The following is a 27,776-nucleotide window of genomic DNA, read 5'->3' as shown; positions in this document are numbered from 1 at the left end:
TCCACACTTGTCTAGCAGTTGATGTAGTGGGGGACTTCTGTGGTGTTTTCAGTCATATGGTGCTTTTGCAGTTATTCCGTGAATTAAAAGCTCCATTGCACGTGAACAGTGTAGAATGTTCTAATCACACTTTGTGTACAGGTTAATCAGCTGCAACATGAGCTATCCAAGAAAGATGAACTGCTTCGGATCGTTTCCATTGCTTCTGAGGAGAGTGAAACAGATTCTAGCTGCTCCACGCCTCTTCGGTTCAACGAGTCCTTCAGCTTATCACAAGGCTTGCTGCAACTGGACATGCTGCATGAGAAGCTCAGGGAACTGGAAGAAGAGAACATGGCCCTTCGATCCAAGGTGCATCTCGCTCTCCTTTACCTGCACACTATAGGTCAGGTCTGGGTGATGCTGAGATGAAATACATCTGAGCATTCCAGTTACTGCCGAGCCCTCCACTGTCACCTTGGGCTTGCTGAGAAATGGGTCGGAGTAGGTGGACAGATAAAATGGCAGCCGCACAGTGTGTACATCTTGTGTAGTTGACAGAAGCTAGCTAAGAAGGGTATGTCAGAACGTTAGAAATTTCTTTGGGTTTGTGAAGTGCCGTGAAGCAAGCACATCCTACATAAGCAGGTGGCGTTTTAGCTGAGGCTAGAGATGCATCAAACAAGACAGAGATGCATGAGCAGGTGTGTGCAAAGGCCCTGCAGGAGTGGAGGGAGACGACCTTTTCTGTTCCTATATTTTGTGAGAGTTTAAACCTGATGGTAATGAACTTTAATCTTCAGATGGTAAAGCTTTCTGTAGCTTTTGCTTCAAACTCATTAGGACAGATTGTCACATCGGTGGTTGTTGTTTTTCCCCTTGAAGGCTTGTCATATCAAGACAGAAACTTTCACCTATGAGGAAAAGGAACAACAGCTGGTCAATGACTGTGTTAAAGAACTTCGTAAGTAGTAACGTGTTCATCCTGCTTTGGGGCAGTTTGGTGAGATGTCTCCACCTCAGAATTTAGACCTCTGGTTTCCGTGGAAACAGTTTTAAATGGTTCTGTCTTGCTCTGCTTTTACGTCACTGTAACAAAATCTCTGTGCTGGGTTACTTACAAGTAAAGCAGTTTATCTGGCTCATAGTTCTGCGACTGGAGAGTCCAAGCACTGAAGCCTGGTGAGGTCCCCTGACTGTTTGAACATGATGGAGATACAGAAATGGAATTGGTCATATGCAGAAGGAGCCAAACACATGAGATGTCTTGCTTACAACAGCTTGCTGTTTATGGAACGAGCTCCCTCAGAGAGACCAGCGTTGATCCTTTCCAAAGGCGGTACCCAGTGACCCAGGTTCCTCCTGCTCAGCTCCGCCTGTCAATCACCTCAGCGCCACCACTAGACACCATGCTCCACCAGATACCAAGCTGCCACACAGACTTAGGGGATCAAACCATAACAGTTACTGAAAATCAGACTATCACACTGTGCCCACAACCTAATTAAGACACGTGTGTTTTTAAGACCTTTATCTGCTCAGGCTGCCCCCATCACTAAGTGAAGACTGACTGTCTATAAATAACCCGTACCTTCCTAGGGAAAAAGAGAACAAAGCTCTCATTTTGTTTGTAGGAATACATTACATTAAAATCAGAAAGCTAGTAAGTTTGATGATTATAGATAACTAACTATTAATCTATATTTTTTAATTATACTTTACATTTTTTAATGAATTGCATAAGCACACTACCCCAAACAAGAGTAGAAACATACATATAGTATAGCAAAATTAACTTTAAATTTGTATCAATAAACCATAATCCATACCAATGTAAAATATTTTGAAATTAATAGTTGTTTTTTGAATTAGAATCAGTAATCTACTCTTTTATCTCATCATTTCTATATTATATCCCCCTTTTTCCTTTAGAAAGAGATTTTTGAATTTAACTCTTCTGTTTAGCTTTCTTTCTAACTATGATTGATAACAACTTGTAACCAACCCCCCTTAATGTTAATAAACATTCATAATCTATCTTTTGGGAATGTAGGCATTGTTTTGTATAGACTGCTTCCTGTTGTCTGAGGATGCTGGAATCGTTGGGGGAAACTTGAGAAAATAATTGTTAAGTACTGGCTGGAATATTTTGTGAGGCTGGATCATCTTTATTGGTATCTGGTCCCTTGTTCTGAAAATACATAAACTTTTGAAGGTAGCATACATATCTTTATTAATACAAGTATTGACGATGTGTGTTGTACACAAGTTAGCCAAAGAGATTTTTTTTGTTTCATGTTTGTAGCTTTGCGCCTCTCCTGGAACTCACTTGGTAGCCCAGGCTGGCCTCGAACTCACAGAGATCCGCCTGCCTCTGCCTCCCGAGTGCTGGGATTAAAGGCGTGCGCCACCACCGCCCGGCTTCATTTCTTGTGGAAATAAAAGCATAACCTCTCCTCCAAAGCAACACATCTTCTTTTGACTTCCATTTTGAAGTCAAGATATTTTTAAAATATATAGGTTGGTTTAATCTAGCAGCTTTCATAATCCAATGTCTCTTTGTAGCCAAAAAATTTAAAGATAACACAATAACATACAGGATCCAGATTCTCTGTGTATTTCCCATCTTTGTGTGGGTTATTGGGTTTTTTTTTTATTACTTTATTCCCTTTTTAAGGACTTTATTATTTTTAACTATGTTTTAATCTATGCCTTTTTCTTTTCTTTCCTAAGCCTATTTGTATTTTTAAACACACTATAATCCATTTAGAGTTGTTTTTTTTTTTGTTTTGTTTTTTTTTTTCCTGTCTGGATCTGTCTTTCCTGAGCATCTGTATTTTTTTTTTTTTTTTTTTGATCACATGAGACGAATCTTAAATTGTGATGTCAGCTGCTGGAACTGCTCAGCTTAGTGAATGGTGCTAGCACATGGCAGTTGGCGGCTGGCTCCATCCTGCAGGCAGCTGTAGCTGGCACGAGAGACATGAGACTAGGAAGCAGTGTTTGGCTCTATTGTTGTGTGTTTAGAACCTTTTTTAAGTTTTCTCAAGTCCTATGTGGATGTAGGTGCCCCACGTTGGAAGGCCATTTGTAGACAGAGTTTTTCGTTGGGACCACCAATCAGCTCTGTCCTGCCAGCCACTCCCAGATAACCACACAGAGACTTATTATTAATTTTAAGTGCTCGGCTGATAGCTTAGATTTGTTTTTAACTAGCTCTTATAACTTAAATTAACCCATTTCTATTAATCTGTGTGCTGCCCCAAGTCTCGTTTACCTCATCTCCATACTGCCTGTCCTGTTTGCTCTGTGTCTCATGGTGTCTCCTCCTGATTCCTGAGACTTCATCCTTCTTCCTAGCATTCTCTCTGCCCCCAAAATCCTGCCTAGCTACTGGCCATTTAGCTTTTTTATTAAACCAGTCACACTGACGTATATTCACACAGTGTAAAGGAATAGTCCACACTCTTGTCCCTTCCATTCTTAGCTGCTACCCTCTGACAGTAGGAAGCTGTCTTGTCAATTTGAAAAGTGAAAGGTAGTTTTTCTGCTGTATCCAGATGTCACATTTACTCTATGATGTAAAGAGTCCATGAATCCAGTTCTAAGGGTTCTGTTTCATGTATATAAATGCTCTGGGCTGTAAGGGTCAACCTAGGCCTCACTCGGGCTGATGGGTGTCCCTGACCGTCTGTGTCTGAAGCTTCACAGTAGCATCGGCACATTCTGATGGAGATGGGGTGGCTCCACTCTGATAAGTCTCTGTTAGACCTGTTAAGGTTGACTTTCATGGCTTGTGGGATTTTATTTATGTCCCTGAAGTGTTCTTAATGGCACGCGTGGAATCCCCTCTTAGCACTTGGGAAGACACATAATCCACCTAGCGCTCTCCTCAGCCTTTCATGAAGATTGACAGAAATACCTTTTTCATGAAGATCAGCTCGTTAGCATGTTTGCCACTTTAGACCGGCGCTCTCCTTAGCGGCATCGTCTCCAGTTCCCAGCACTAGCTTACCGCAGAGAATCTTTGTTTTTCTAAGTTACGTCAACAGATTCGTTCATGGATCCAGTGCTTGCCGTCGTCAGTCAGCATCTGACCTGCAAGCTGCCTCACACTGATTCCAGCTCCACCTTGGCGTTGGTTTCTAAACCTTGCCTTTGCTCCTAGGTGAAACCAACGCGCAGATGTCCAGAATGACGCAAGAACTGTCGGGGAAGAGTGATGAGCTGATTCGCTACCAGGAGGAGATCTCTTCCCTGCTCTCTCAGATTGTAGATCTTCAGCACAAGCTTAAAGAAGTGTGTGCATTCACTCACCAGCTGGGCTCGGCTGAGCACCCTCCTGGTGCACTGCATTCTGCTAAGTGCTGTCACACCAAGCAGAGTAGACCTGGCTCCCCCCCTTTTCAGTGGTTTACTTTGTTCTTTTAATATTGCTCCTCTGCTAAAATATCATAAATAACTTCTGAGGTACTATGTAGTTTTGCAGGTATCTCAGATTTTCTTGAGAAGGTTGTGATGTCAGTGAGGAATTCGTGGTCCATATCCTCTGAACACACGTAGTTTGTGTTCTGCTTACATTATTACTCTTAGTCGGCTTCTGGTGGGATCACTGTCATAGGCCTTAGACTGTACTCCAGACAGACACTCTCAGTATGTCTTAGACAGGAAGAAGTAGTTACGTTCCCTGTGGGAATGTCTCACGTGTCCCTCTTCTGTGTTGTTAGCATGTCATCGAGAAGGAAGAACTGAGGCTTCACCTGCAGGCTTCCAAAGACGCCCAGCGGCAGCTGACGATGGAGGTAATGAGGTCTTTCTCCTCTTCCAAGTGCAGGAGGGGAATAGGGATTTCATTCATAATTGTAAGAATTACAGAAGAGAACTGCCACATTTGGAATACAGCAGCAACAAGAAATAGTTGAGATGAAATTAATGAGGTCTAAGAAATAAAGCAAAAATCTCTTACGGCCTTTCTAAGTACTTACATGCCAGATTTAACTTCGTGACAGTTCAGCATTCATAAGACTCACTGGGAACAGCAAGTTTTAAATAGATTCTAGATACCGCCCTGAGTTTCTACTCAGTTGATCACATGAGAGCCACATGGCCATCCTTATTTTGGTGTACTTATCTTTTGAACTTTGAGACAGAGTTTTCTATGTGGCCTAAGGCTAGCATGGAACTCTCTGTGTAGCACAGGCTATCCTCAAACTTGAGATCCTCCTACCGTGGCCTCCCCAGTGCCCCCACCGCCTCAGCTGCCCATTCTATTTTAGTATTTGTTGGCATTTAATGAACTCCCTGTGTGGACAGAGCGGCCATCAACACCTGAATCTCCTCAGCCCTTCTGCTGAGGCACTTAGCTTTCACCAAGACCTGCTGCTTAGGGAGCTTCCCCACGCCAAGCTTCACACCACCCTGATGACGAGGGCAGCTCCAGATTTGCTTCGGGTAGCATTTCCCTCATGGACTGGGTGGGTCACACATCCCGGACGTTTCCTGGTCTTCCTCATTCTGGATGGCTCTGCAGCACATGGAAAAGAAAAAAAAAGAGGACAGACAGCCTCTGCCAAGTCTCAAAATGAGAGGCAGGGTAATACACATTGTAGATGCGCATCCCCAGCCCTGCTGACCCAGTTAAAATACACTCTGAAATGTGTTCTTTTGCCAGCTGCTATAAAGGCAGGGGACCTTCCTTAGGGTGAGGGGACACCCTGACATTACATGAGTCACTTTCTAGACTCTTGATCTTGTCCCTGAAAGACTTCACGGTGATGTTCATGAGAAGATGTACCGTTACGCAAACCCTGACGAGGTAGCACTTTTCCGTTTCCTCCATGGTATTTTGGGACGGGCCATCAGCTGCTGAATCGACAGTCTGGTTGTCCCCGCCGCATTTCAGGTTTTGAGAAGTCTTGTTTTACAGCACTTGCCCAAGAGTCTCAGCTCCCGGCAGCTTCACGTGGATATGCTCTTGGCTGCGTTTGCTCGGGGTTGCCTTGTTGGAATGATATTTATGCAGTCTGCTGGGCCCCAGATCAAATTAACACCCCCTCAGGAGTCCTTATCCGGGGGTTGGCGGTTAACGGGGTTGTCTGGGGCGACTCTCAGTGTGCTGCCTTCCTCCTTCAGCTCCATGACTTACAAGACAGAAACATGGAGTGCCTGGGGATGCTGCACGAGTCCCAAGAAGAAATCAAAGAGTTGCGGAGCAAATGCGGCCCTTCGGCTCACCTCTGCTTCTCCCAGTCCTACGGCATTCTCACAGGGGTAAGAGCCGAGAAAGCTGCCATGTGCTAAAAGAAAGAGAAGAGGAGAGGCTTGCACTGTTTCCAGAGGGTGTGTGGATTATGATGCCATGAGGATCTAGAAAAGAGAGAACACGCTTCGCTCTTGTTCCTGGGACACAGTCACTAGTCAGGATTTAATTTGCATATCCACACCTTCCTTATCACTCTTTAATTTGCATGTCCACACTTTCCTTATCACTCTTATTTTCACAGATGATAGTCTACACTTGCTGCGGTTTGTGAGATAAACGCTACGGACACTGGGTTTTGATCTGTGTACCACAGCTCACTCACATGAGGTTATCTCCTACCTTAGACCCACCGCCTATCACTCACTTAAGCCATGCTTTGGAGTTTTTATGTCTGCCTGCTCTGTGTGTGTTCGGTACGCATGAGCACAGCATAGGTGTGGAGGTCAGAGAACACCTTGTGGAAGGTGGTTCTTTCCTGCCTCCAGGATGTGGGGCCCAGGATTCAACTCGGTCAGCAGACTTGGAAGCAAGCCTTTGCCCGCAGAGCCATCTCCTGGCCACACACTTAAGATTTCCTTTTCCCATTAGTGTGTGTACATGTGTGTGCCTGTTCACGTGTCGTGTGCACACGTGGAGGTCAGAAGACAGTGTTAGTGCCGGCTGGTGTCTTGTCGACTTGACACAGGCGGGGGTCATTTGCGAAGAGAGACTCAATTGGGAAAATGCCCCCACAAGATAGGCCTGTGGGCAAGCCTGGGGGGAATTTTCTTTTTTTTTTTTATTTTTTGGTTTTTCAAGACAGGGTTTCTCTGTGTAGCTTTGCGCCTTTCCTGGTACTCGCTTTGGAGACCAGGCTGGCCTCGAACTCACAGAGATCCACCTGCCTCTGCCTCCCGAGTGCTGGGATTAAAGGCGTGCGCCACCAACGCCCGGCGGGAATTTTTTTTTTTTTTAAATATTTATTTATTTATTACATATACAGTGTTCTGTTTGCATGTATCCCTGCACGCCAGAAGAGGGCGCCAGATCTCATTACAGATGGTTGTGAGCCACCATATGGGTGCTGGGAATTGAACTCAGGACCTCTGGAAGAACAGCCAGTGTTCTTAACCTCTGAGCTATCTCTCCAGTCCGGCGGGAATTTTCTTAATTAGTGATGGATGTGCAGGTGCCCTGGTGCTGCCACCCCTGGGCTGGTAACCCTGAAGAAAGCGGGTGGAACATGCCACCATGACCTCTGCACCAGCTCCCACTTCCCGATCCCTGCCTGACTTCCGTGGGTGCCTGACTTCCGATCTTACGGTGAATCAGCCCTTGCCGCCCCAGGTTGCTTTTGGTCATGATGATTTGTCACAGGCATAGAAACTCGACTAAGACCACTCTCTAGAGTTGGTTCCCTCTCTGCCCTGTGAGTTCCAGGGCTCTTGTCCGCCCTACGCTTGCTTCGAACATCTGAACCTCTGTCGAGAAGTCTTAAGTTCTTGGTAGGTTTAACTCTACCTAGAATATAAGTCTCTTGCAGATAGAAACCCTAATTTTTTAATTCATTAATAGACAGTATTGGGGGAATGGGAGAACTCAATTAGAAGTTGAGTTTATGCCGGAATTTATTACATTGCTTCAAAGAGCTATTTTAACACCTGGTTCTTATAGAAACCATACACGACTCTGAACTTTTGAGACGGTCACTGTTTAGCACAGGCTAGCCTCCAACTTGCTATATAGCACAGGCTAGCCAGACTGACTGTTGGGTGTTTTTACATTTATTTTAGAGCGTGTGTGTGTGTGTGTGTGTGTGTGTGTGTGTGTGTGTGTGTGTGTGAATATCTATTAACAATTGCTTTCTTCCTTCCCTGGTTACCCTCCTGACCCCATTCTTATGCTTCTCTTCAGTAGTTGTCTTTTCCTGTCTCCCACTTCCTTTCCTTTCCTAGCTGATGGAAATCAGGGGACAACTCTCTAGGGTCGGGGTCCTTACCTTCCACCAGGTGGGTGGGCCCTGTGGATTGACCTGGGGTCATCAGCCTCGGCAGTTTACACCTTTACCCACTACACCACATTGTTTGGGTTTTTTTTTTTTTTAACATTTATTTATTCAGCAATGTAGGGAATTGAACTCAGGGCCTCATACATGCTAGGGGAGAGCTCTGCCACTTACATCCCCAGCATTTTGTTTTTTTAATTTGTGATTTTAAAATAATTTAAAACTTAGAATAAAATTCCAAAAAGTGGTACAAGAAATTTTTGTATATTCTTCACATGAATAATTAATATATTTGCTGTTTCCTCCCTCGGTGGTTTTTTTGTTCGTTGGGTGGTTGGTTGGTTGGTTTTTGTTGTTGTTTTTCCTGAACTGTTTGATAGCAAGTGTCAGAGATCCCTTTGACTACTTAGCGCTTAAGTTTCTGTTTAAAGACAGGGACAGTGTTTAGTAGAGCAAGGCATGCCTGGTAATGGCAGCAGAGCTGCCTGTTATCATGAAGGTGACTCAGTACATTGTCGCCTCATCCAGAGCCCACTCAAGTTTTCCCAACCCTCCCAACAATGCCTGTTATTCTGTTACTTGTAAACTCTGGTTTGTGTGTTTATTTGCTCACTTATTTATTCCGACATTCAGTTTGAAGGCGTCTCTCTACCATAGCCAGGCTAACTTCCACCTCGCTCAAGTGGTCTCTTGCCTCAGCCTTGACTGCTTGAAATTGCATATGCAGGCCACGGCACCCAGCTCCAAAAATATCCTTTGAAGGATATGTTTGGGGGAGCAAGGTGGCTCAGTGGGTAGAAGGTCTTTGCCACGCAAACCTGGAGACTTGAGTTCAATCCCCGGAACCCACATCAAAGTGGAAAGAGAGAACCAACACCACAGAGTTGTCTTCTGGCCTTCACATACACTCACACACACACACACACACACACACACACACACACACACACACACACGGATATACATACATACATACATACAAATTAAGAAAAACGGGATACCTTTGTATGTAGTTATTTCAGTGTCATATAATGCTGTGTTATTTCAGGAGGTACATTCATCCTATTGTTAATTATAAATTTTTGGTTAGTATTATCTGCTAGTTTTTTACCCTTGAAAGTTAATAATGAAGTAATTAAATTAGCACTACTAATTTACTACACACAAATGAAAGCTAGCAGACACTGCATTAACCGAGTGATGAAGGGTGAATGTCTTCATCAGACTTTCAGCCATTGCTTTTAACGCCATCCGGGTTCTTTGGTCATTTCTGGGATGAATACTGGTCTTATTTCATTTTCATTGCTGTGATACAATGCTCTGAAAAAAAGCAGCTTTGGGGAAAAAGAGTTTGTTTTGTCTCACAGTTCTAGGTTTGCAGTCTGTTGGGAAAGGCCAGGCAGCAGGAACCTACGTCAGCTGCTCGTATCACATCCTCAGTAGAGCAGAGGACAGTGAAGGATGTACGCTCGCTTGCTTGTGCTCAATTCCTCCACTTTTAAACAGTTCAAAACCCCCTGCCTTGGGAATGGTGCTGCCCACAGTGGGCTGGGACTTCTTCAGTTAGTGTAATTACGACAGTACCCCCACAGACATACTCACAGCCCGACCGTGTGATCAGTCACTCATTGAGACTTTCCACAGCTGGTTCTAGACGATGTCAAGTTGACAATTAAAGCCAACCATCACAACTACCGGGTCACAGTTTTCTAATCCCATCCTTTGATACTCAAGTTGTCCCAGGTAAGGCCAGCAGGGTCTCCTTCATGCAAACTGTACTTTTTTTGTACTTTCTGTCCCAGCCCAGGAATCAGCCATTTCTCCAAGGAGCTCTGGTAACTTTGAGAAAAGACATTCTGAGTCCAAGACCCGTGTAGCAAGCTTTCTTGTTGGACTTCCTTGACCGCCAGCCCCCAAATAATGACACAGAGACTTATTTTTAATTATGAAGGCTTGGCCTTAGCTTGGGCTTGTCCACAACTAGCTTTATAACTTAAATTAACCTGGCTCTGTTAATCTGCCACGTGGCTCGGTTCCCTCTGCTCTGTACCGTATGTCTGACCTCTTCAGTGTCTAGCTGGTATCTCTCATGTCGAAATTCATCCAGAGTTCCTCTCTTTGCCCAGAAGTTCCGCCTATTCTCCTCTGCCTAGCTATTGGCCATTTAGCTCTTTATTAAACCAATCACAGTGACACATCTTCACAGTGTAAACAAATATTCTGCAACAGACCTGGGTGCCAGATGTACCCATTGCCACTCAGCTATCACGGCTCAGGACTCACTCAGGTGGTCAGGTCAGGAGATGTATGATTTCACATCCTTCCATCTGCATATCTGTGGGTGTTAAAAATCAGGTTCTCAGTCCCTTCAGAACCAGTCACCCTCAGTCCAACCCCACCAAGTGTGATAACCGTGCTAGCTGAATCAAATTATCAAAGCGTGTAAGTGTGTAGAAGTTACAAGGAAGCAAGCAGAACATTTTTACGGATTCGCCTTGGTCTGCAGCCTGTCAGACTTCTGTGTTTGTGTCTCCGTACATGATGCTGGCTTTTCATCTACTGGTCTTGTCCATTGCTGCCTTAGAACAGTGCTTCATGGAGAGATGGCTGGGTCTTGTTTAAGAGTCTTTATTTTCAGTCTCACTACCCCCTTTGAACTTTAGTCTGCATTTCCTTTTCCTATAACATAAAAAATACACTCTTATATAGACTCTTTTAATTCACTTGAGGGTAGCAATCACTTGACAAATCTTGAACTCCTTTCCTTAGGAATCGTTGGCAGCTGAGATTGAAGGGACCATGCGTAAAAAGCTGAGTTTGGATGAGGAGTCTGTGTTTAAACAAAAGTAAGTACAGGTCACAAGGGCTGTTACCACACCACTGGAGTGGAAATTCAAAAGAAGCCGCAGGCTGGGATTGCCGTGGTGGGAGGCTTGCGAGGCAGAGCGAGGTCCTCGGTTTGATCCCTGGGCACCAAGGGAAGAAACACAATACAAAGTCATGAATGCCAGTCAGGAGAGAATCTACTGTGCAGATTGTCTTCTCATTGGGGGAGCTTTTCCTGTACCAAAGCTGATTTTCTCATTTCTCCCAGATTTGGGAGTATTCCGGGTGGCTTTGTTTCTGGTTCTGTCTGTGCACGCACAAGTCTCGTGGGTGCCCCCTAGTGGGTGACAGTAGCAGGAGTGAATGCTTCTTTTGACAGGGCCCAGCAGAAACGGGTGTTTGATACCGTCAAGGTTGCCAATGACGCTCGGGGCCGCTCTGTCACCTTCCCGGCCCTGCTACCCATCCCAGGCTCCAACCGTTCAAGTGTCATCATGACAGCCAAACCCTTTGAGTCCGGTGTCCAGCAAACAGAGGACAAAACACTCCTGAACCACGGGAGCTGCACAGAGGTTCCAGGGTAAGGCATGGCTCCTGGCTGTGGGTCTGCATTGCTCATGGTGTTGGCGTAGCCGAGCACACGCTCGGTCCACCCACAGTTCCTGGCAGCCGCTCTGACTGTTATTTCTGCATCCATTCTAAACGACCCCAGCTTCAGAATGCTGGAAAGTGAAGAAAATGCCTCAGAGACGCATGAAGATTTAGCACCTTGTCATTTTTAATCCTTGATTTCTTTTAAATAGTCTGCATATTTGGGGAATGCTTGTGACCCAAAGTAAGTTTTTTCACACCTTTTTCAGCACCAGTTACTTTTTCCTTTTTTTGTCTGTTGTTATTGTTTGTTTGTTTTTAGGTAGGGTGTTTTCCTGTGTAGCCAGGCTGCCCTGAACTTTTGGTGCAGCCCAGACTGCTATCAAAACCATGATTCTCCTGCCTCAGTCTCCTGAGTGCTAGAATTACTGGCATGCCCCCCCACACCCTACTCACAGTTTTTTAAGTAACTACATTTTGTGATCAATAGCATGTAATAGTTGGTGGCTAGCTCTTCTCTTCAGTCACAGTTGTAAACAGTGGTGATACCTCTTGTGCTCAGTGCACTGAGCACTTCTGTGAACTGTAATAATACTTGCTTTGTGACTGTCTGGCCTGAACATAAAGGTAGACATACCTGCAGCTTCACAATTAAATGAAATGGAAAAGTTAGCAAACACAATATATTTTTGACTTTCTAGAAGGAATTGGAAATGATGTATCACAGTGATGTATAGTATTGTTGATGGTTTTGTTTGTTGTTGTTTTCTGTATTTCAAATAGCTTAGACACCTCATTCCTGAGGTCAGTCTTTGAATGGCCAGCGCTGTAGAAAGGAGAGGTCTAGGTTGTGCACACAACCACAATCTCGTCAGCGACTATGATTTTCCCACAGGAGCTCTCAGCCCACAAGCCACCCAGGACCCACTGAAGACAGCGACTTGGCTACGGCTTTGCATCGCCTTAGCCTGCGAAGACAGAACTACCTAAGCGAGAAGCAGTTCTTTGCTGAGGAGTGGGAACGGAAGATCCAGGTCCTGGCCGAGAAGGAGGAAGTCAGTAGCTGTGACACCCCCACAGGGCACCTCGTCTCGTTCTGTGCTGACCAGTCGGCGGAGAGCACGGACCTCGGCAGTGCCGGCTGCCTTCGAGGCTTCATGCCAGAAAAGTTACAGATTGTCAAGCCCCTGGAAGGTAATAAGTCCGTGAGAACCTTTAGCAGCTGTACACATTAGACGTCTCTCCTAGAATTGAAATCTGTGCAGCAGGTATGAGAGCACCTTGTGCACAAGCTGTCCGTCACCGTAAATCTGCCGACTGTGTGGTGGTGCCGTGTACTGGCCAGTGAGTGAGTGGTGAGGCCTGTGTCACCAGGTCATCAGCATTCCTTCTTTTCTCATGTCTGTATCAGTGGAAGAGGGAAGTGGGGAGAATCTTTTCCTAACGGTTGTTGTGGAATACCATTGATAGCAGTTACCATGGTAACACCAACAGGATGTGATAAATGAAAATTATCCAGAGTACTGCTTCATTTTCACCTGCAAAGAACTCCACCCAAGGAGTGTCACTGACACAGAGGCGCACATGTATGCCTGTGCTTTTTTCTCCTTCAGTTCAGTTTTATTTAAAGTACAAGTTAAATTCAAAAGAAGTATCTGATTTATGGGATATTGATGGTCCGTGAGTGATTCTCTAATACTGTGGTGAAAAGTTCCTTATTAAACAAAAGTTTGAGTAGGCAGCCTGTAAGGACTCCTGGTCTGACCCAGTATTGGTTAGAGTTGCTGATTTTAGGTTGAAGTTACCAGAGTGACAATTAGATGTTACATCTGGTACAAGGGCATGGGGTGACCACTCATCAGCATCCCATAGGCTGGAGCCAAAGGGATGTGTTCTCCACCCTATCACCTACCTTTTCGTGTTCTTCTGGGAGTCCAGGGAAAAGAGTCATGAACAAGTAGAGAAATGCACAAAGAAACTCATGCTGTTTTCCAACCTAAGTGCCCAGTTTTCGCTTCCAAGTTCATAGACTAAGCCAGGTGAACACTGGTTTTCCCCACCTGGAAAGTGCGGCCCACCCCTAAAGTGGGGGCCTCCCTCCTGCCTGAGCAGCTCAGGTCCTGTTAAAAATGCCTTAGTGGGTTTTTCTCCTCTTCTTTGGATGTCCCTTCGAAGATTGTCTTTTGAAATAGAAAAGCTATTGCTCAGACATTCAATATCATATCAGTTTTCTACAGAGAAGCTAAATTTACAAATTTTATCAAAATTGGGTTTTATCAAACCCAAGTAAGTATCGTTGTCTTTATCATTGTTGTTATTACTCATGCAATTCTACCTTCTTCAAGATTGAGGATCTGTGGGAAATGTAATGCATGCCTGTCCTGCTTGCTCGTCCAGGATCACAGACTCTGCATCATTGGCAGCAGCTTGCTCAACCAAACTTGGGAACCATTCTTGACCCACGACCAGGCGTCATTACTAAAGGCTTCACCCAAATGCCCAAGGATGTCGTCTATCACATCTCGGATTTAGAGGAGGATGAAGAAGAGGGAATCACTTTTCAGGTTCAGCAGCCTCTTCAAGTGGAGCCAAAACCTGCAGCTCCCACGCCAGTGACGGGGATCTTCCTGGCACCCATTACCTCAGCGGGCGGGCCAGTTACAGGTGAGGAGAGTGCTTGTTGAACAAGGCCTCAGAACCAGTGCACTGCACGGGCCTACTGTGGTTGTCCGGCTGCCCCCGTGCCATCTCTGACATGTACTCACCAGTGGAAGTAAGATAATAAAAGTCTGCAGCATTGCTGACATTTCTAATTTTCTCCATTTTATCCCACCAGCCTGCAAAACTAAATAGGAAGAGAGATGGATCAGGTCAATTAGTGGTTTGCAAGCCTTTTGGTCTCTTAAAAGTCTGTGAGAACTCAAGAAGGTTTATCTATTTGTCTGTTGATACTAATTAAGTTAGAATAAAAACTGAGAACTTACCAGAAAAAATAGCTTATTTAAAAATAAAAATTCTGAGCTGGGCAGTGGTGGCACACACCTTTAATCCCAGCACTTGGGAGGCAGAGGCAGGTGGATCTCTGAGTTTGAGGCCAGCCTGGTCTACAGAGCGAGTGTCATGATAGCCAGGGCTACATAGAGAAACTCTGTCTCAAAAAACAAAATAAATAAATATTCTCTGCAGATACTGTTTTCTGAAAAATCACTGTATTGTACACAGTAAGAAAATGGTTTTGTCTGACAATTTTGCAGGTCTAATTTCTAACTTAACAGAAGATTCTCATTATGAACTTCTTTCTGCATTTAGTCTGTGCAATGCTGTTTTGGATGAAAAATGTGAAGAAAATACTCCCTCGTGTGAATATGTAGCTAGAGAAGAAAAAATTATTTTAATAGTCTTTTCAAGAATTATGGATGTTTGAAATCAGTAAGGACTTGGGAAGTGGTGGTTTCTCCAATAGTTACAGCGGTGTGGAATCTGAAACCCTAGCAGTGAATTTCATATTAGTTTTCATTAAAATGTGTTTGCCCTACACTCTAAACGTGTGCTCAGGCATGGTTTGGTGGCCTGTGTTGGTCATTAGGACAGTTACACAGACACCCAGATGTTGACACTTCCCGTTAGACGGTGTATTGATGTCACTGCTGACAATCTCAGTGTGACAGGCTGTGTTAGGTTTTCAGCTTCTTAGCAGTGGATGTAAGTTCCCAAACTGATAGTCACTTGAATCTTGCGTTTGTCATTGGTAGAGAATACTGACAGCTTTTTTCCCCAAGAGAATGCCTGCCAGATTCCCAAGTCTGAATAAGTATAGTTGTGTGTTAGTAAATGGTGTTCCCTAATACGGTTTCAACTCAGCTGCACAAACGCTTTTCTGTAGGTAACTGCTGTTTGTATCGGCTGCATACACACATGTACACAGCAGGGGGCCTAGTGGACACAGCCTGTTTCCACATACTGCAGAGTAAAAAGATGCAAGACTTCATGATAAACACCTCCTTCAGTACATCTGGCTTGGAACAAAAATACTGTGAATATATAAGGATGAAGAATACAAGTATAATCTGGGGTCATTGTCTCGATTTGTGCTGAGGAGCCAGAATTTTTACCCATCACTGCTTTTATGCCAGCTTGCAAATGTCAGCCCCATCAGAAAAGAAAAATAAATCAATAAAGAGGCCTCATCCTCGAATTACCACGAAGTTTTCCAGAGTCAGCACACAGTACTCTAAGAACCAGGGCCGGTAGCTTGACCTGGGCATCGGGATAACTAGATCTTAATTTTTTCTTTTATCTCAATTTTATAATGTGTTTTCCAGAGTGGTTTTTGCTCATTTCTAAGCTATTTTTACTCCTTTTATTTATAATTTTAAAGCACTGTAAGTTCAGCTATATACTAATCAGTTACTACTAGTATATTATTTATATATATTTCATTTCCATATTTAGGAACTTTCTACTACAAAAAGCAGTTGATAAATGCTGTATTGCTAACAAAATAATGATGAGCCTTTTATGTTATTAACCTAGTCTTTCTATTCTGTGTTTGGCTTTCTAAAAATCTATGTTTCAGTTGCAACTTCGAACCCAGGAAAGTGTCTGTCATGCACGAACTCGACATTCACCTTCACCAACTGTAGGATCTTACATCCCTCTGACATCACTCAGGTCACCCCTAGGTAAGAGGGGCTGGGGGTCAGGGGCCTCACACAGGTTCCTCTTTAGATTCCCAGGGTTTTAATTAGTTAATCAGTTTAATTATCAGTGACTATTTCTCTTCAGAATATTTTGACATTTCATGTTCTCATTTGATCATAACTCTTTGAAGTAGGCAGAAATGAAGAAATTGAGACATAGAAAATTAAGGTGACTGACCCAGGAGCAGACAGCTACCAAATGACTCACCTGAGGGTGTCTGTACCCAAAGTGAATCAGGCTGCAAGGTGTGAGACGCCACACTCTTCACAAGCCCGCCTCCATTCCTGATGCTGCTCAAATTCAGATGGCCCCAGATCCCTCTGCGTTCAGTACTCTCCTGGGAAGACTCCCAGGAAGCTGATACACATGTGACTCCTGTTCGTTGCAAGAAAAGGGGTGCAGGGTCAAGATCGAAGCAGACACTGTCACCAGGGCCGGGGCCCCGTCCCTGCGCCTTGCCTTGTTCTCAGATTCATTACCTTTGCCTTGGGTTTCTGACAGTGCACTCGGAACTCTGCCGACCAGAAAAGCTCGCACGAGCACCAGTTTCCAAAGTTGAGTTCAGGGCCTCGTTGTGTAGACGGTGTTCGTCACCTCTGTGGCGGAGTGCCAGCCCAAGCCCCGTCCTAAGCACAGTGTTGCTCTTTCGAGCAGGCCAGCCCTCACCTAAGACTACCTAACTCACACAGCTCTATCCGAAGACATTTCTGTGAGTTATGACACCAGCTGCCAGGCCAGATATCACTGCCCAGACTCCACTTACTGAGCCATACCGAGGCTGGTTCTAGCTTGCCGGTTCTCCAGAGAGGTGGTGTTCAGAGAGACTTTGGTCTTTGTAGGGAAAGTATAATCAGAAATAAAAAAGAAAGAAGGTTCAGAGGCAAGTCAGTATGTGGGTGGAGGAGTAAAATCCAGTGTGTGGATCACACCAGGAAGGCTGATATGCACTCAGGAGACCCCTGCATTTCAGTCTGGAGTTTCTAGCGGCCAACACGGAGAGAAGATGACCGGCCATTCGTGCATATGTTGGCTGGAAGCAGCAGGCTGGTGATGTCCAGTCGGAGTCCTCGTAGGGGCTCTCATCTGCATATCTGCAAGTTTCCTACAGTCGTTAGATGCCAGGGTATGCCCTTGAAAATTGATTCTTAAAGGACTTTTGACAGGCACACAATTTGGGAGGGGCAGGAAATTCTCCCAGGAAGTGAGGGGAAGACCAGAGGTTCTGAGCAGGGCTGCTCTGACCAAGAAGTCAGACTTGCACGAGTGCTGTTTCTTTTGCACACGTTAGTGTTCTGGAAAGCTATTGCTTAATTTATCAATCTTATACTTGTCTTTAGTTCATAATCTTTAAAAATCTTGATACTATGATACGTGTGATCATCTTGTTCCAGTGAAAACGCGTTAAATCCTGGTAACATTGTTCACAAAGGAAAGCTGACTACAGACAAGCCCTTCCATTCCACCATGATGAGAAATATGATTTATTTTAGCTCTTTTTTTTTTTTAAAGATTTATTACATAGTGTTCTGCCTACACGTATGCCTGCAGGCCAGAAGAGGGCACCAGATCTCATTACAGATGGTTGTGGGAATTGAACTCAGGACCTCTGGAAGAGTGGCCAGTGCTCTTAACCTCTGAGCCACCTCTCCAGCCCCTCTCTCTTATTCTTAACCAAGCATAGAATAAGCAACAAGATCTAACAACTGTCAAAGCTTTTCATTGGTTTTTATTTCTTAAAAATACACATTCCAAAGCAAGACTCAGAATGCGGTTCATGAATATCCATGTTTTACTGTGGTTTAGAGTTAACACTGTTTGAGAAAATGGCAGTTTCACAATTAGACATTCGCTGTTTTCCAGTGAAATAAAATTGCAAAGGCTGTCCTTGAGAACACAGCGGGTTGGTCATCCTCGTGCAAATGAGAGGTTGCCCTGCGTGCAAGGCTGAGCACGCCATTGTTTCCTTGGTGTATTTTCTTTGTGTTAAGTGTCGGTGTGGTGTCCCTGATTCCGAGGCACTCTCCCTCTTTTCTCCCAGCTCCGGGTTCCTGTCACTGTCCTGTGGAAGTAGCGGGAGCAGCTCATCCCACACGGCTGTGAACTCTCCTGCTGTGTCCTATAGACTCAGCATTGGGGAATCCATCACAAACCGGCGCGACTCTACCGTAACCTTCAGCAGCACGCGGAGTTTAGCCAAGCTTCTGCAGGAGCGAGGCATCTCTGCTAAGGTGTACCACAGCCCAGCTTCAGAAGACCCCCTCCTGCAGCCTCGCCCCAAGGCCCTGGCCACCCCTTCCACACCACCAAATTCCCCGTCACAGTCACCATGCTCTTCCCCCTTGCCCTTTGAGCCCCGAGTCCATGTCTCCGAGAACTTTCTGGCTTCCCGACCAGCTGAAACATTCCTACAAGAAATGTATGGCTTGAGACCTTCCAGGACTCCTCCTGATGTTGGCCAGCTGAAGATGAACTTGGTGGACAGGCTGAAGAGACTGGGGATAGCCAGAGTGGTCAAGACCCCTGACCCCCAGGAGAACGGGAAAAGCCGAGAGGCAGAAATGGGTCTTCAGAGGCCAGAGTCTGCTGTTTATTTAAATTCAAGTGGCAGTTTATTGGGTGGACTGAGGAGGAATCAGAGTCTCCCGGTCATGATGGGTAGCTTTGGAGCCCCAGTTTGCACAGCCTCACCCAAAATGGGTATCCTGAAGGAAGACTGAGGCTCATCACTACTGACCTCATGTATAAATTAGCACATGAAGGATTGAGACGCACTGAGAATGGGTACCGGCCTGAGGAGAGAAAAAGAATGTCGCAGAAGGGTTGCGGATGTGGAGAGGTGTAGTGGGGGGATGGAAGCATTGGATGAGGGCTTCGAGGATGGAGTCGAGTAAACGGAAGGTGGGAACAAGTGACGTGAGTAGGCTGGAGACAGAAATGGAGGGGTTAGCGCGCTTCTTCAGCTGAGTTGCCTTGCCTTGAAAATGAAGAGTAGAAAAGGAAATCCAATCCTATTGAAACACGGCAGTAATACTGAGCTGCTGGCCCCTCTGTCCCTAGAACACGCAGGAGACACTGCCTAGGAGGAAAGCTAGGACCCTGGCTGTCCCAGCAGGAGGCTGCCCCAGAGGGTGCTGCAGGGCGTGGTCTGTTCCTGAGACTGTAGATGCTTTCCCTGCTGATGCCTGGTCAAATTTGCATCCATCCAATGGTGCACTCACAGCATTAGCAAATAAGGAGTTTTCTCCTGTCCCTTATTTCAAAAATGGAGACTTTCTCTTTTCAGAACGTTCAGGCACTGAGAACCCAAATACCACCCAGATTTCTTTGTATTTATGATTACTAAAACTCCAGTTTTTTAAACTTGTATTTTTGTACAACATAACAAAAATTTTGAAAATTGTAATGTGAGTGGGCTTGGGAGGGATTTCAGAAGGAAAATGGGGGTGAATTGGAATCAAGAAAGTTTTTCAGGATATTTCTTCTGGGTAATATGGTGGCCAAGGAATGCAGGCATAATTGCATGTTTCTCAAATGTCCTTGGAGGCCGGAAGGATTTGAACCAGAAGCGCAATCAGTAGGACGTAGATTATGTTGTATATTTATATATGTAAATTTTTAAGAAAAGTTAGTTGTAACTAACTTTTCCCAAAGTGTGCTATGCATATTTTTAATGAAAGATGACAAGTATTTGCACAAAAATTCTCAGGCACATTAAATTATAAACTGAAGTAAAACCCAGGCTCTTGCTTCGAGAGTGTGTGTGTTGGATTCCGTTGTTCTCCTTACGTAATAAAGACAGCTGCCTAGTTCTTGGTGTCTGCGGGAGTAGAGAAGGACCTTGCTCATGGGAGAGCTAAGACAAGTGAGGCCTGAAGTTGGGTTCAGCATTCGGCAGTGTGATGCAGGCCTTGAGTTGGGGAGAAGGCTCTGCTTTCTGAGGTGGCAGGCCAAGGCTTTGTCTCTGAGGAGTTGTTCAAGAAAGTGTCACACCCGGGGAGAAGATGAGTGGGAATTCCCTGTTCTGTCTGTAAAAACAGGAAGTCTCGTAGTTGGTCCTCTCGGTGCTTAACTTGCAAATATTTTGCTTGAGAGGAATTTATGTCTGCAGGGGGTTGCTTCCTTCTCGCCCTTGAGTCTCCTCCCCAAGAAGAGATGCACGCAAAGGGTCAAAAATAAAATTCATGCAATGGTAAGAACCTATGGGTTTTCTGTGTTTCTAGAACCTTTACTAACACTTTTCTAAATAAATTTCTCCGAAACAAAGGGTGGAAAGATGCCCCCCCTACCCACACACACACCTTTGTCACCCTTTGCCTGGTCTCGCTGCTGTCAACAGACCACGCACACGTTTAGGAAGGACTCCGGGTTAGCAAGTGACCTTGATAAAGCAGGCATTAACACAAGACTTCCTGGTGGTTCAATTTCCTAAATATTCCAATTCATTTTTTAAAATAGCATTTGTATTTCTAGTCTATAAATAACTGGGTGCCTCCCTCAGCAAAAGCTCCAAGCTTTGTCTTGGTTCCCCAGGAAAGGACTCTTCTGTTGCTTGGACATTCACAGCTTCCGAAGAAGGAGCCGCAGGAAGTAGGGAAGCGAGGGCTCGAGAGGGTCGGAAGGTGTTAAATAACCAGGCTTCTGTATGCCACATATACCACAGTAATTAAGCTGAATTCTGTGGAGTTCTGTGTTGAGAATACTTCTATACTTTTGTGTAGTCAGTGCCTAAGTGATCACTGGAGGCAGAATGGTGTCTTAGCACCAAGTGAGCACGTCTGGTTAAACCAGACGGGATTTTGACAATTAAAATGATTTTTTGATGTTCCTTTGGAACATAGTAATTGTACCCTGGTGCATGCTTGTCTCTGCAAATGAATCCTGTCTTAAAACTGGGTTTTGCTGATTCTGAAGTTTTCGCCTAAAGTTATTTTTGGTACTGAGAATCTGTTACATCAGGCTGTCTGTAAAATGTAATCCGAAGTAGAGCCTTCCAGCAAGTTCTTCCCCGGTGGAATTGTTATGCTCCGATACTGTTCACAGTGTTTTTTGTTTTGTTTACAGTATCGGCTGGTATGTACTTTCATGCTTGGTGGGAAAACCCAGTTGTTTTCTCCTTCAGGGTTTTCTGTGATTATTTCTCAGGTACTTCTGAGTGTCCTGTTACCTAGTAGGAGAGTCTTCTCGAACTCAGAATTAAAATTGCCCTGAATTTTGAAGACCCCAAACCTTATGTAAATAGCCTTAGGTTTAAATCCTTAGACGTTAATAATGCCCTTGTTAATTAAGTAGGTTTTGGTTTCTGCCCTTGGTCTGACGTAAATGGTCAGGCTCTGTCAACGGGGGATGTCAGGCTCACGAGAGCCTGTCCTCTACTGAGGGCATCTTTTCTACAGTATTCCAGGCTCCTAGTGCATAATTAGTAGTGGGTGGTTCTCACGTCAGCTTGACATCTGGAACTGGGGCTGCCTGTGTCTGGGGCCACCTCTGCTGTCGGGTGAGCAGAGGCGTGCACAGCCCCTCTCCCGAATTCTGAGTGTGGCCCCAGGCATGGCATGGGGCCCTGGGGGCTCCAGGAGAATACCGTTGTGTCACATCTGGAACTGGACCTTATCAAATAGCTCTGTATGCACCTGCCTTTGTTATACCAATTGTCAATCAGAAAATAAACACAAGTAGCTAATTCTCAAACTGTCCTGTGTCTTCCTGTGGTTCTTGTCTCAGTCTCATACGATCCAGCATGGAGTCTTTATGTTGGTTTTATTAGAAAACATCCCATATTTGTTGAACTAATAAAAAAATTAATAGTCAAGTAGTAAGCAAGTCTTAGAATATATTACAGTTTTTTGTTTTGGTTTTTTTTTAACTTTTAAAAGTGATTAATGTGGGGATGATGTTGGGGTCAGAGACAGTTTGTAAGAGTCAGTTCTTTCCTTCATCCATGTAGCTTCTGGGTATCAAATTCAGGTGCTCAGGCTTGATGTCACGTGCCCTTCCCCACCGAACCATTTGCCGGCCCTCAGGTATTTTTAGACCTAGACTGCACCATGAGTGTGTATCACAACAGCTCCATCCCAGAGTAACACCAACCAAGAATAAAGCCATTGCTAAGCAGACGGTGGATGTGGGAAGGTTCAGAAAGTATGATGCAATTCTTTTCCTATAGTCCACAATTTCCTGATCACACAGCTATTAGAAATTGTTTTCTTAAGTGTGAACATTGTTGGAATTAATAGAAAAGCTCATTCAATGTCCTTGTTTCTCCTTCACAGTTTTGTTTTTGTGTTGATTGCTTTGCCTGTGGTACTGGGGATTGAAGCTAAGACTCACTCATAGGCAAGTGCGCCATCACTGAGCTATATATGTCCCCTGATAACCAGTGGTGGTGGCGCACACCTTTAATCTCAGCACCCAAGAGGCAGGAGCAGGCAGATCTCTGAGTTCAAGGCCAGCCTGGTCCACAGGGCGAGTTCCAGGACAGCTAAGACTGATTTTGGTTTTTGGATTTTATTTTTATTATTATTATTATTATTATTATTATTATTATTATTAAACCCTGTCTCAAACAAAACAAAAACAAACAGTGTATCCCTTGCTGGGTTAGATTCAATATCCATACTGGATTGTGGACATTTTGAGAATCATGAATGAAATATGAAACTACTTTTGGACATAAAATTTTGGTAACATTCTCAGTCAATTTCTTTGTGTTTTCTTTCATAAATATTAGTCTACATTCATACATCCGAAACCCAACAAGAATGCAGGCTTTGAGTATCATGTTGGCTTCTGTCTGTTCTCACTGTATTAAGTTTGACTTCCCCTAACACCGTTTTGTTTTTCATTGTTTTATATGAAGGGTCAAGTGCCGCAAAATTTTCAAATCCAAAAAGAAGTAAGTATGGCTGTCGGCTGGCAAGTGGTGTCACCAGCAAGAGCTAAAATGTGGGTGCCCTTGCATTTGGGCATAGATGTTAAGAATCGAGATGGCATCTTGGTAGATTTTTTCCTTTGATGAGTGTGAAGTGTCCTTCCCCATCTCTTGAGTGATTTTGGTTGGAAGTCTACTTTGTTAGATCATAGAATAGCTATACCAGCTTGCTTCTTGGGTCCATTTGCTTGGAAAATCTTTTTCTAATCCTTTACTCTGAGGTAGTGTCTGTCTTTGATGTTGAGGTGTGTTTCTTGGATGCAACAGAAGGATGGATCATGTTTTGGAAACCATTCTGTTAGCCTGTGTCTTTTTATTGGGGAATTGAGTCCATTGATATTGAGAGAGATTAATGACCAATGATTGTTAATTCCTGTTATTATGATGGTGGTGGTGGGGGGGGTTCCTTCTTTTGGTTTTTCTGGTTTTGAGATTATTCCCTGTGTTTTTATTGTTATAATTTATGCTGCAGAAGGGACCTTGGCAGATCGGAGTGAACAAATGCCACAAAGTCGCACCATGCAACAGGGGTCACTGGAGGAGTCTACTGGGGGAGGGTGGGTGCCCAGGCCGCCTCTGAGCGAGGGTGGAAAGGAAAGAGAGCAGGAAGAGAAGGCACCGGCGTTTTGTAAGGGGGCGGGGCATACCATAGCGCGTTCACATAGGGAGTGTGTGTGACTTCTGGCGACAGTGAAGATGTGCCACAGATGGTGGCTGACGGTGCTGTGGCCTGCTGTCGCTAGGTTACTGAAAGTGGGCTTAGGGGTGGGGTTTTCCAACATTCATGAGTGTGGTTAACCTCCTTGGGTTGGAGTTTTCCTTCTAGTACTTTCTATAGGGCTGGAGTTGTGAATGGATATTGTTTGAATTTGACTTTGTCATAGAATATGACAAATTACATGATGAACAGGTTCAAAGTAAATAATCTAGTTAAATCTATCAAATTTCCTTTGTTATTTCTTTCCCTCCTTTTAAGTTCGGAATGTCTCTCTCCGTCTTGTCTGTTCACGGCCCTTGGAGTTGTAGAAGCCACAAGGCTTCTCTTAGTTGGCACAATGAGGCTGGCCTAGCAGAACCCGGATCCCCAGGCATGGGGCTGACTCCTCCCACTGACTGATTCTCTGCCTCCAGACTCCCTGTTACACGAAGACGGCAGACCTGCTTGCCTTAAGCCACGAATAACCAACAGTTGTGTGTGTTTGCGTTGACAAGTTTGAGGAATGGTGGCTGTCGATGCTGGCTTTGCCTGGAGCTAGGTTCCAGGCCACCTTCTCACATGATACTGTCCCCTATGTGTTCATGTACCCCCTCAATCAACCACTAAATCTATTTCTAGACTGTTCTTTGAACTTATGGAACTTTTAATAAATTCTTCAGTAGACATCACCACTTAGATGTCCCCCTGGTACCTCAACATGCCCAAAACAGGATGCATGGTCTCTTCCCAAACTTGTTCATTCCCAACTTACTCCTAACAGTGAACAGCACTGTCTTAGTTAATGTTTTATTGCTGTGATGAGACACCATGACCACAGCAACTTTTATAAAGGAAAACATTTCATTGGGGCTGGCTTACAGTTTCAGAGATTCAGTCCATTAGCATCATGGTGGGACATGGCAGCATGCAGGCAGACGTGGTGCTGGAGAAGTAGCAGAGAGTCCTACATCTTGATCCACAGGCAACAGGAAGTGAACTGTGTCACTGGGTGTAGCTTGAGCCTAGGAGACCTCAAAGCCCATCCCCACAGTGACACACGTCCTCCAACAAGGCTACACCTCCTAATAGTACGACTCCCTTTGGGGGTCCTTTTCTTTTAAACCACCATAGGCACCAACAACAATTCAGTCACTGGAACTGGAGACCCAGGAGTCACGATGCCTCTCCTTCCTTCCCTCCCATGTCCCAGCCTACCTTGTCCTCTGGTCACCCCCAGTGCTGGCCCTCCAGGACCGCACCTAGGACTCATCAGCCTCTGAGACATTCCTACCCGGTTTCTTTGTCTCCAGTGAAGGCTCCTCCACCTGTTTCTCTGCCTTGCAGTCACCATGATCGTCCTTATATGTAGATCTAGTCAGATTCCTTCTCTGGTTAAAGTTCTTGTTAACACATGGTTGAGTCTCTTAACATAAGACTCGTTGTGGCTGGGTTGTGGCACATGCAGGGGCAGAGGCAGGTGGATCTCTGTGAGTTTGAGGCCAGACTGGTCTACAGAGAGAGAGTTCCAGGAGAGCCAGGGCTACACAGAGAAACCATGTCTTAGAGGAAAAAAAATCACAAAAGAGTAATTGTGCTTTTATTGAACTGATCATTTCCAAATTAGTCTTTCAGCTCAACAGAGCATAGAACTGAGGTGTTGCCCCATGCCTAGCTATGGAGCCTGGTATTCAGGCAGGACACACGCAGATTGTGAACTTCTAGCTTTTGTAAACTATGGGATGTGGGACATCACTGAACTAGGAGTCATCTAATGGATTAGAATCAGCCTTAATTTAGAAAAGAGAAACAGAATAGTAAGCGATAAGGTATTGTTTGTGAATTTTCATTATAAAATGTGTGTCTTTTAGTGAGTTGTGATAAAATAAAAATGAATAAGCAGGCACTTTTTTAGTTTGGTTGTTTTGTCTTTTTTGTTTTATTTGGCAAGATCAGCTTTGTTTAAAAAAAAGAATCTGAAACCATAGGTATCTGGAAAATGGCCCATCCCTGTGGACGTCCACAAATCTCAAAGCTAAGCTTCAAGAAAGACACATCCGCCAGGAGTGGTGGTGCAAGCTTTTAATCCCAGAGCCAGGTGGATATCTGTGAGTTCGAGGCCAGCCTGGTCTACAGAGTGATTTCCAGGAAAGGTGCAAAGCCACACAGAGAAACCCTGTCTCGAAAACAAAAACAAAACAAAAAACAAAACAAAACAACAAAAACAAAAACAAAAAAGGAGGACACATCCATTGTAGAGTTCTAGGACTCTGAGAAAACAGAGACAGTTAAAATCAATTGCCAAAGCCCGGGACTGTGGCCATACGCCACTGAGGCCCAGGCTGCTGTAGAATTCCATTGCTCTGGAAATGTATCTTCACCTTCTTCAGCCTCATGACTGATAATGAAGCAAAAATCTCATATGAATTCCCCGCTGGTGAGTGTGGTCACTGATTTGAGTCTAGGAGGATTTAACTGGCTGCTTCTCCAACCTTCTGCTTTGAGCCAATGAGGCGCCACCGTTCTGTTTCCATGGCGACAGAAGAAACAAACCCTCCCGCCATCTCCCCAGAGCAAATCTCCCAAGGCAGGCGCTGTCAGAGACTCTGGGCAGAGGGTGGCTTTCTCAAGCGTGACTTTCTCTGAAACAACTGGGGACAGCTGAGCCGTCTTCTCAGGGAAGCTCCTGCCCGCTGCACCCTTCTGAAAGCCGTTGGCTGGGTCTGCAGGTCTCCAGCAGGTCCTGTGGATTTCCGCCTGGGCAGCTCAGCCCTTGGGGATAAGCACAGAAGCCATGAGTCTGAAACGTCTTGATCTGGTGTAAAATGAACCCCGATTTTGTGCTGATGGAGTCTTGTTTCCCTGCAACATGATGGTTTCTTTAAGACTCTCACCTTGGGAGGGAACCACAGGGAAAATGAATCTTTGAAAGAATTAAGGTAAAATCTGGGAAGATTTTCCTGCGGGCTGTTTATAATCCAGATCCCTTTTTTTTTTTTTTTTCCTTTTCTTTTTTCTTTATTAAAAAATTTTCTACTCCACATACTATCCACAGATACCCTCTCCTCCCTCCTCCCACCCCAACCCTCTTTCCCAAGCCACCCCACATCCCCACCTCCCCCAAATCGAGGTCTCCCATGGGGAGTCAGCAGAACCCAGCACACTGAGCCTAGGCAGGTCCAAGCCCCTTCCCACTGCACCAAGGCTGTGCAAGGTGTCACACCACAGGCACCGGGTTCCAGAAGCCTGCCCATGCACCAGGGACAGATCCCGACCCCCCTGCCTGGGTGCCCCCCAAACAGTTCGAGCCAAACAACCGCCTAGATCCTTTCTTTAGCTCAGTAGCTCACAGCCAGCCCTCCCAGCTTTGACGGAAACACCGGGGAGATAATACAGGAAAGGGAAACACACATACACACACCACACATACCACACACACATACCACACACACCAACACACATACCACACACACATACCACACACACCAACACACATACCACACACACATAACACACACACCAACACACATACCACACACACATACCACACACACCAACACACATACCACACACACATACCACACACACCAACACACGTACCACACACACATATCACACACAACACACATGCACCACACACACATATCACACACACCAACACACACATACACACACACCATACACACATACCACACACAACATACATGCACCACACACACATACCACACACACCAACACACACATACACACACATACCACACATGACACACATACACCACACACAATACACATACCACACACAACACACATG

The 27,776-nt window shown here is 44.9% G+C and overlaps 2 protein-coding genes across 2 annotated transcripts in view; both read left to right on the top strand.

Moving 5' to 3' along the window:
- The window catches only part of Trak2 (trafficking kinesin protein 2), a 63,642-nt gene extending 41,611 nt beyond the window's left edge, over positions 1 to 22,031 (top strand). The window contains exons 6-16 of the mRNA XM_052749536.1: positions 142 to 351; positions 865 to 943; positions 4,148 to 4,278; positions 4,707 to 4,781; positions 6,112 to 6,249; positions 10,995 to 11,071; positions 11,431 to 11,631; positions 12,538 to 12,836; positions 14,040 to 14,306; positions 16,219 to 16,324; positions 18,382 to 22,031. Coding sequence (XP_052605496.1) covers positions 142 to 351; positions 865 to 943; positions 4,148 to 4,278; positions 4,707 to 4,781; positions 6,112 to 6,249; positions 10,995 to 11,071; positions 11,431 to 11,631; positions 12,538 to 12,836; positions 14,040 to 14,306; positions 16,219 to 16,324; positions 18,382 to 19,060 — 2,262 coding nt within the window. The 3' untranslated portion in view covers positions 19,061 to 22,031. The remainder of the gene's footprint in view (positions 1 to 141; positions 352 to 864; positions 944 to 4,147; positions 4,279 to 4,706; positions 4,782 to 6,111; positions 6,250 to 10,994; positions 11,072 to 11,430; positions 11,632 to 12,537; positions 12,837 to 14,039; positions 14,307 to 16,218; positions 16,325 to 18,381) is intronic.
- Positions 22,032 to 23,790: 1,759 nt separating this feature from the next.
- Positions 23,791 to 27,776, top strand: part of Flacc1 (flagellum associated containing coiled-coil domains 1) — a 30,761-nt gene continuing 26,775 nt past the window's right edge. Inside the window, exon 1 of the mRNA XM_052750596.1 lies at positions 23,791 to 23,828. Within this exon, the coding sequence (XP_052606556.1) occupies positions 23,791 to 23,828 (38 nt within the window). The remainder of the gene's footprint in view (positions 23,829 to 27,776) is intronic.

This window comes from Peromyscus californicus, unplaced genomic scaffold (genome assembly GCF_007827085.1).
Source record: "Peromyscus californicus insignis strain IS unplaced genomic scaffold, ASM782708v3 Scaffold_21__1_contigs__length_65335640, whole genome shotgun sequence".
Classification (NCBI taxonomy): Eukaryota; Metazoa; Chordata; class Mammalia; order Rodentia; family Cricetidae; genus Peromyscus; species Peromyscus californicus.
This window is presented reverse-complemented; position numbering and strand designations above follow the sequence as displayed.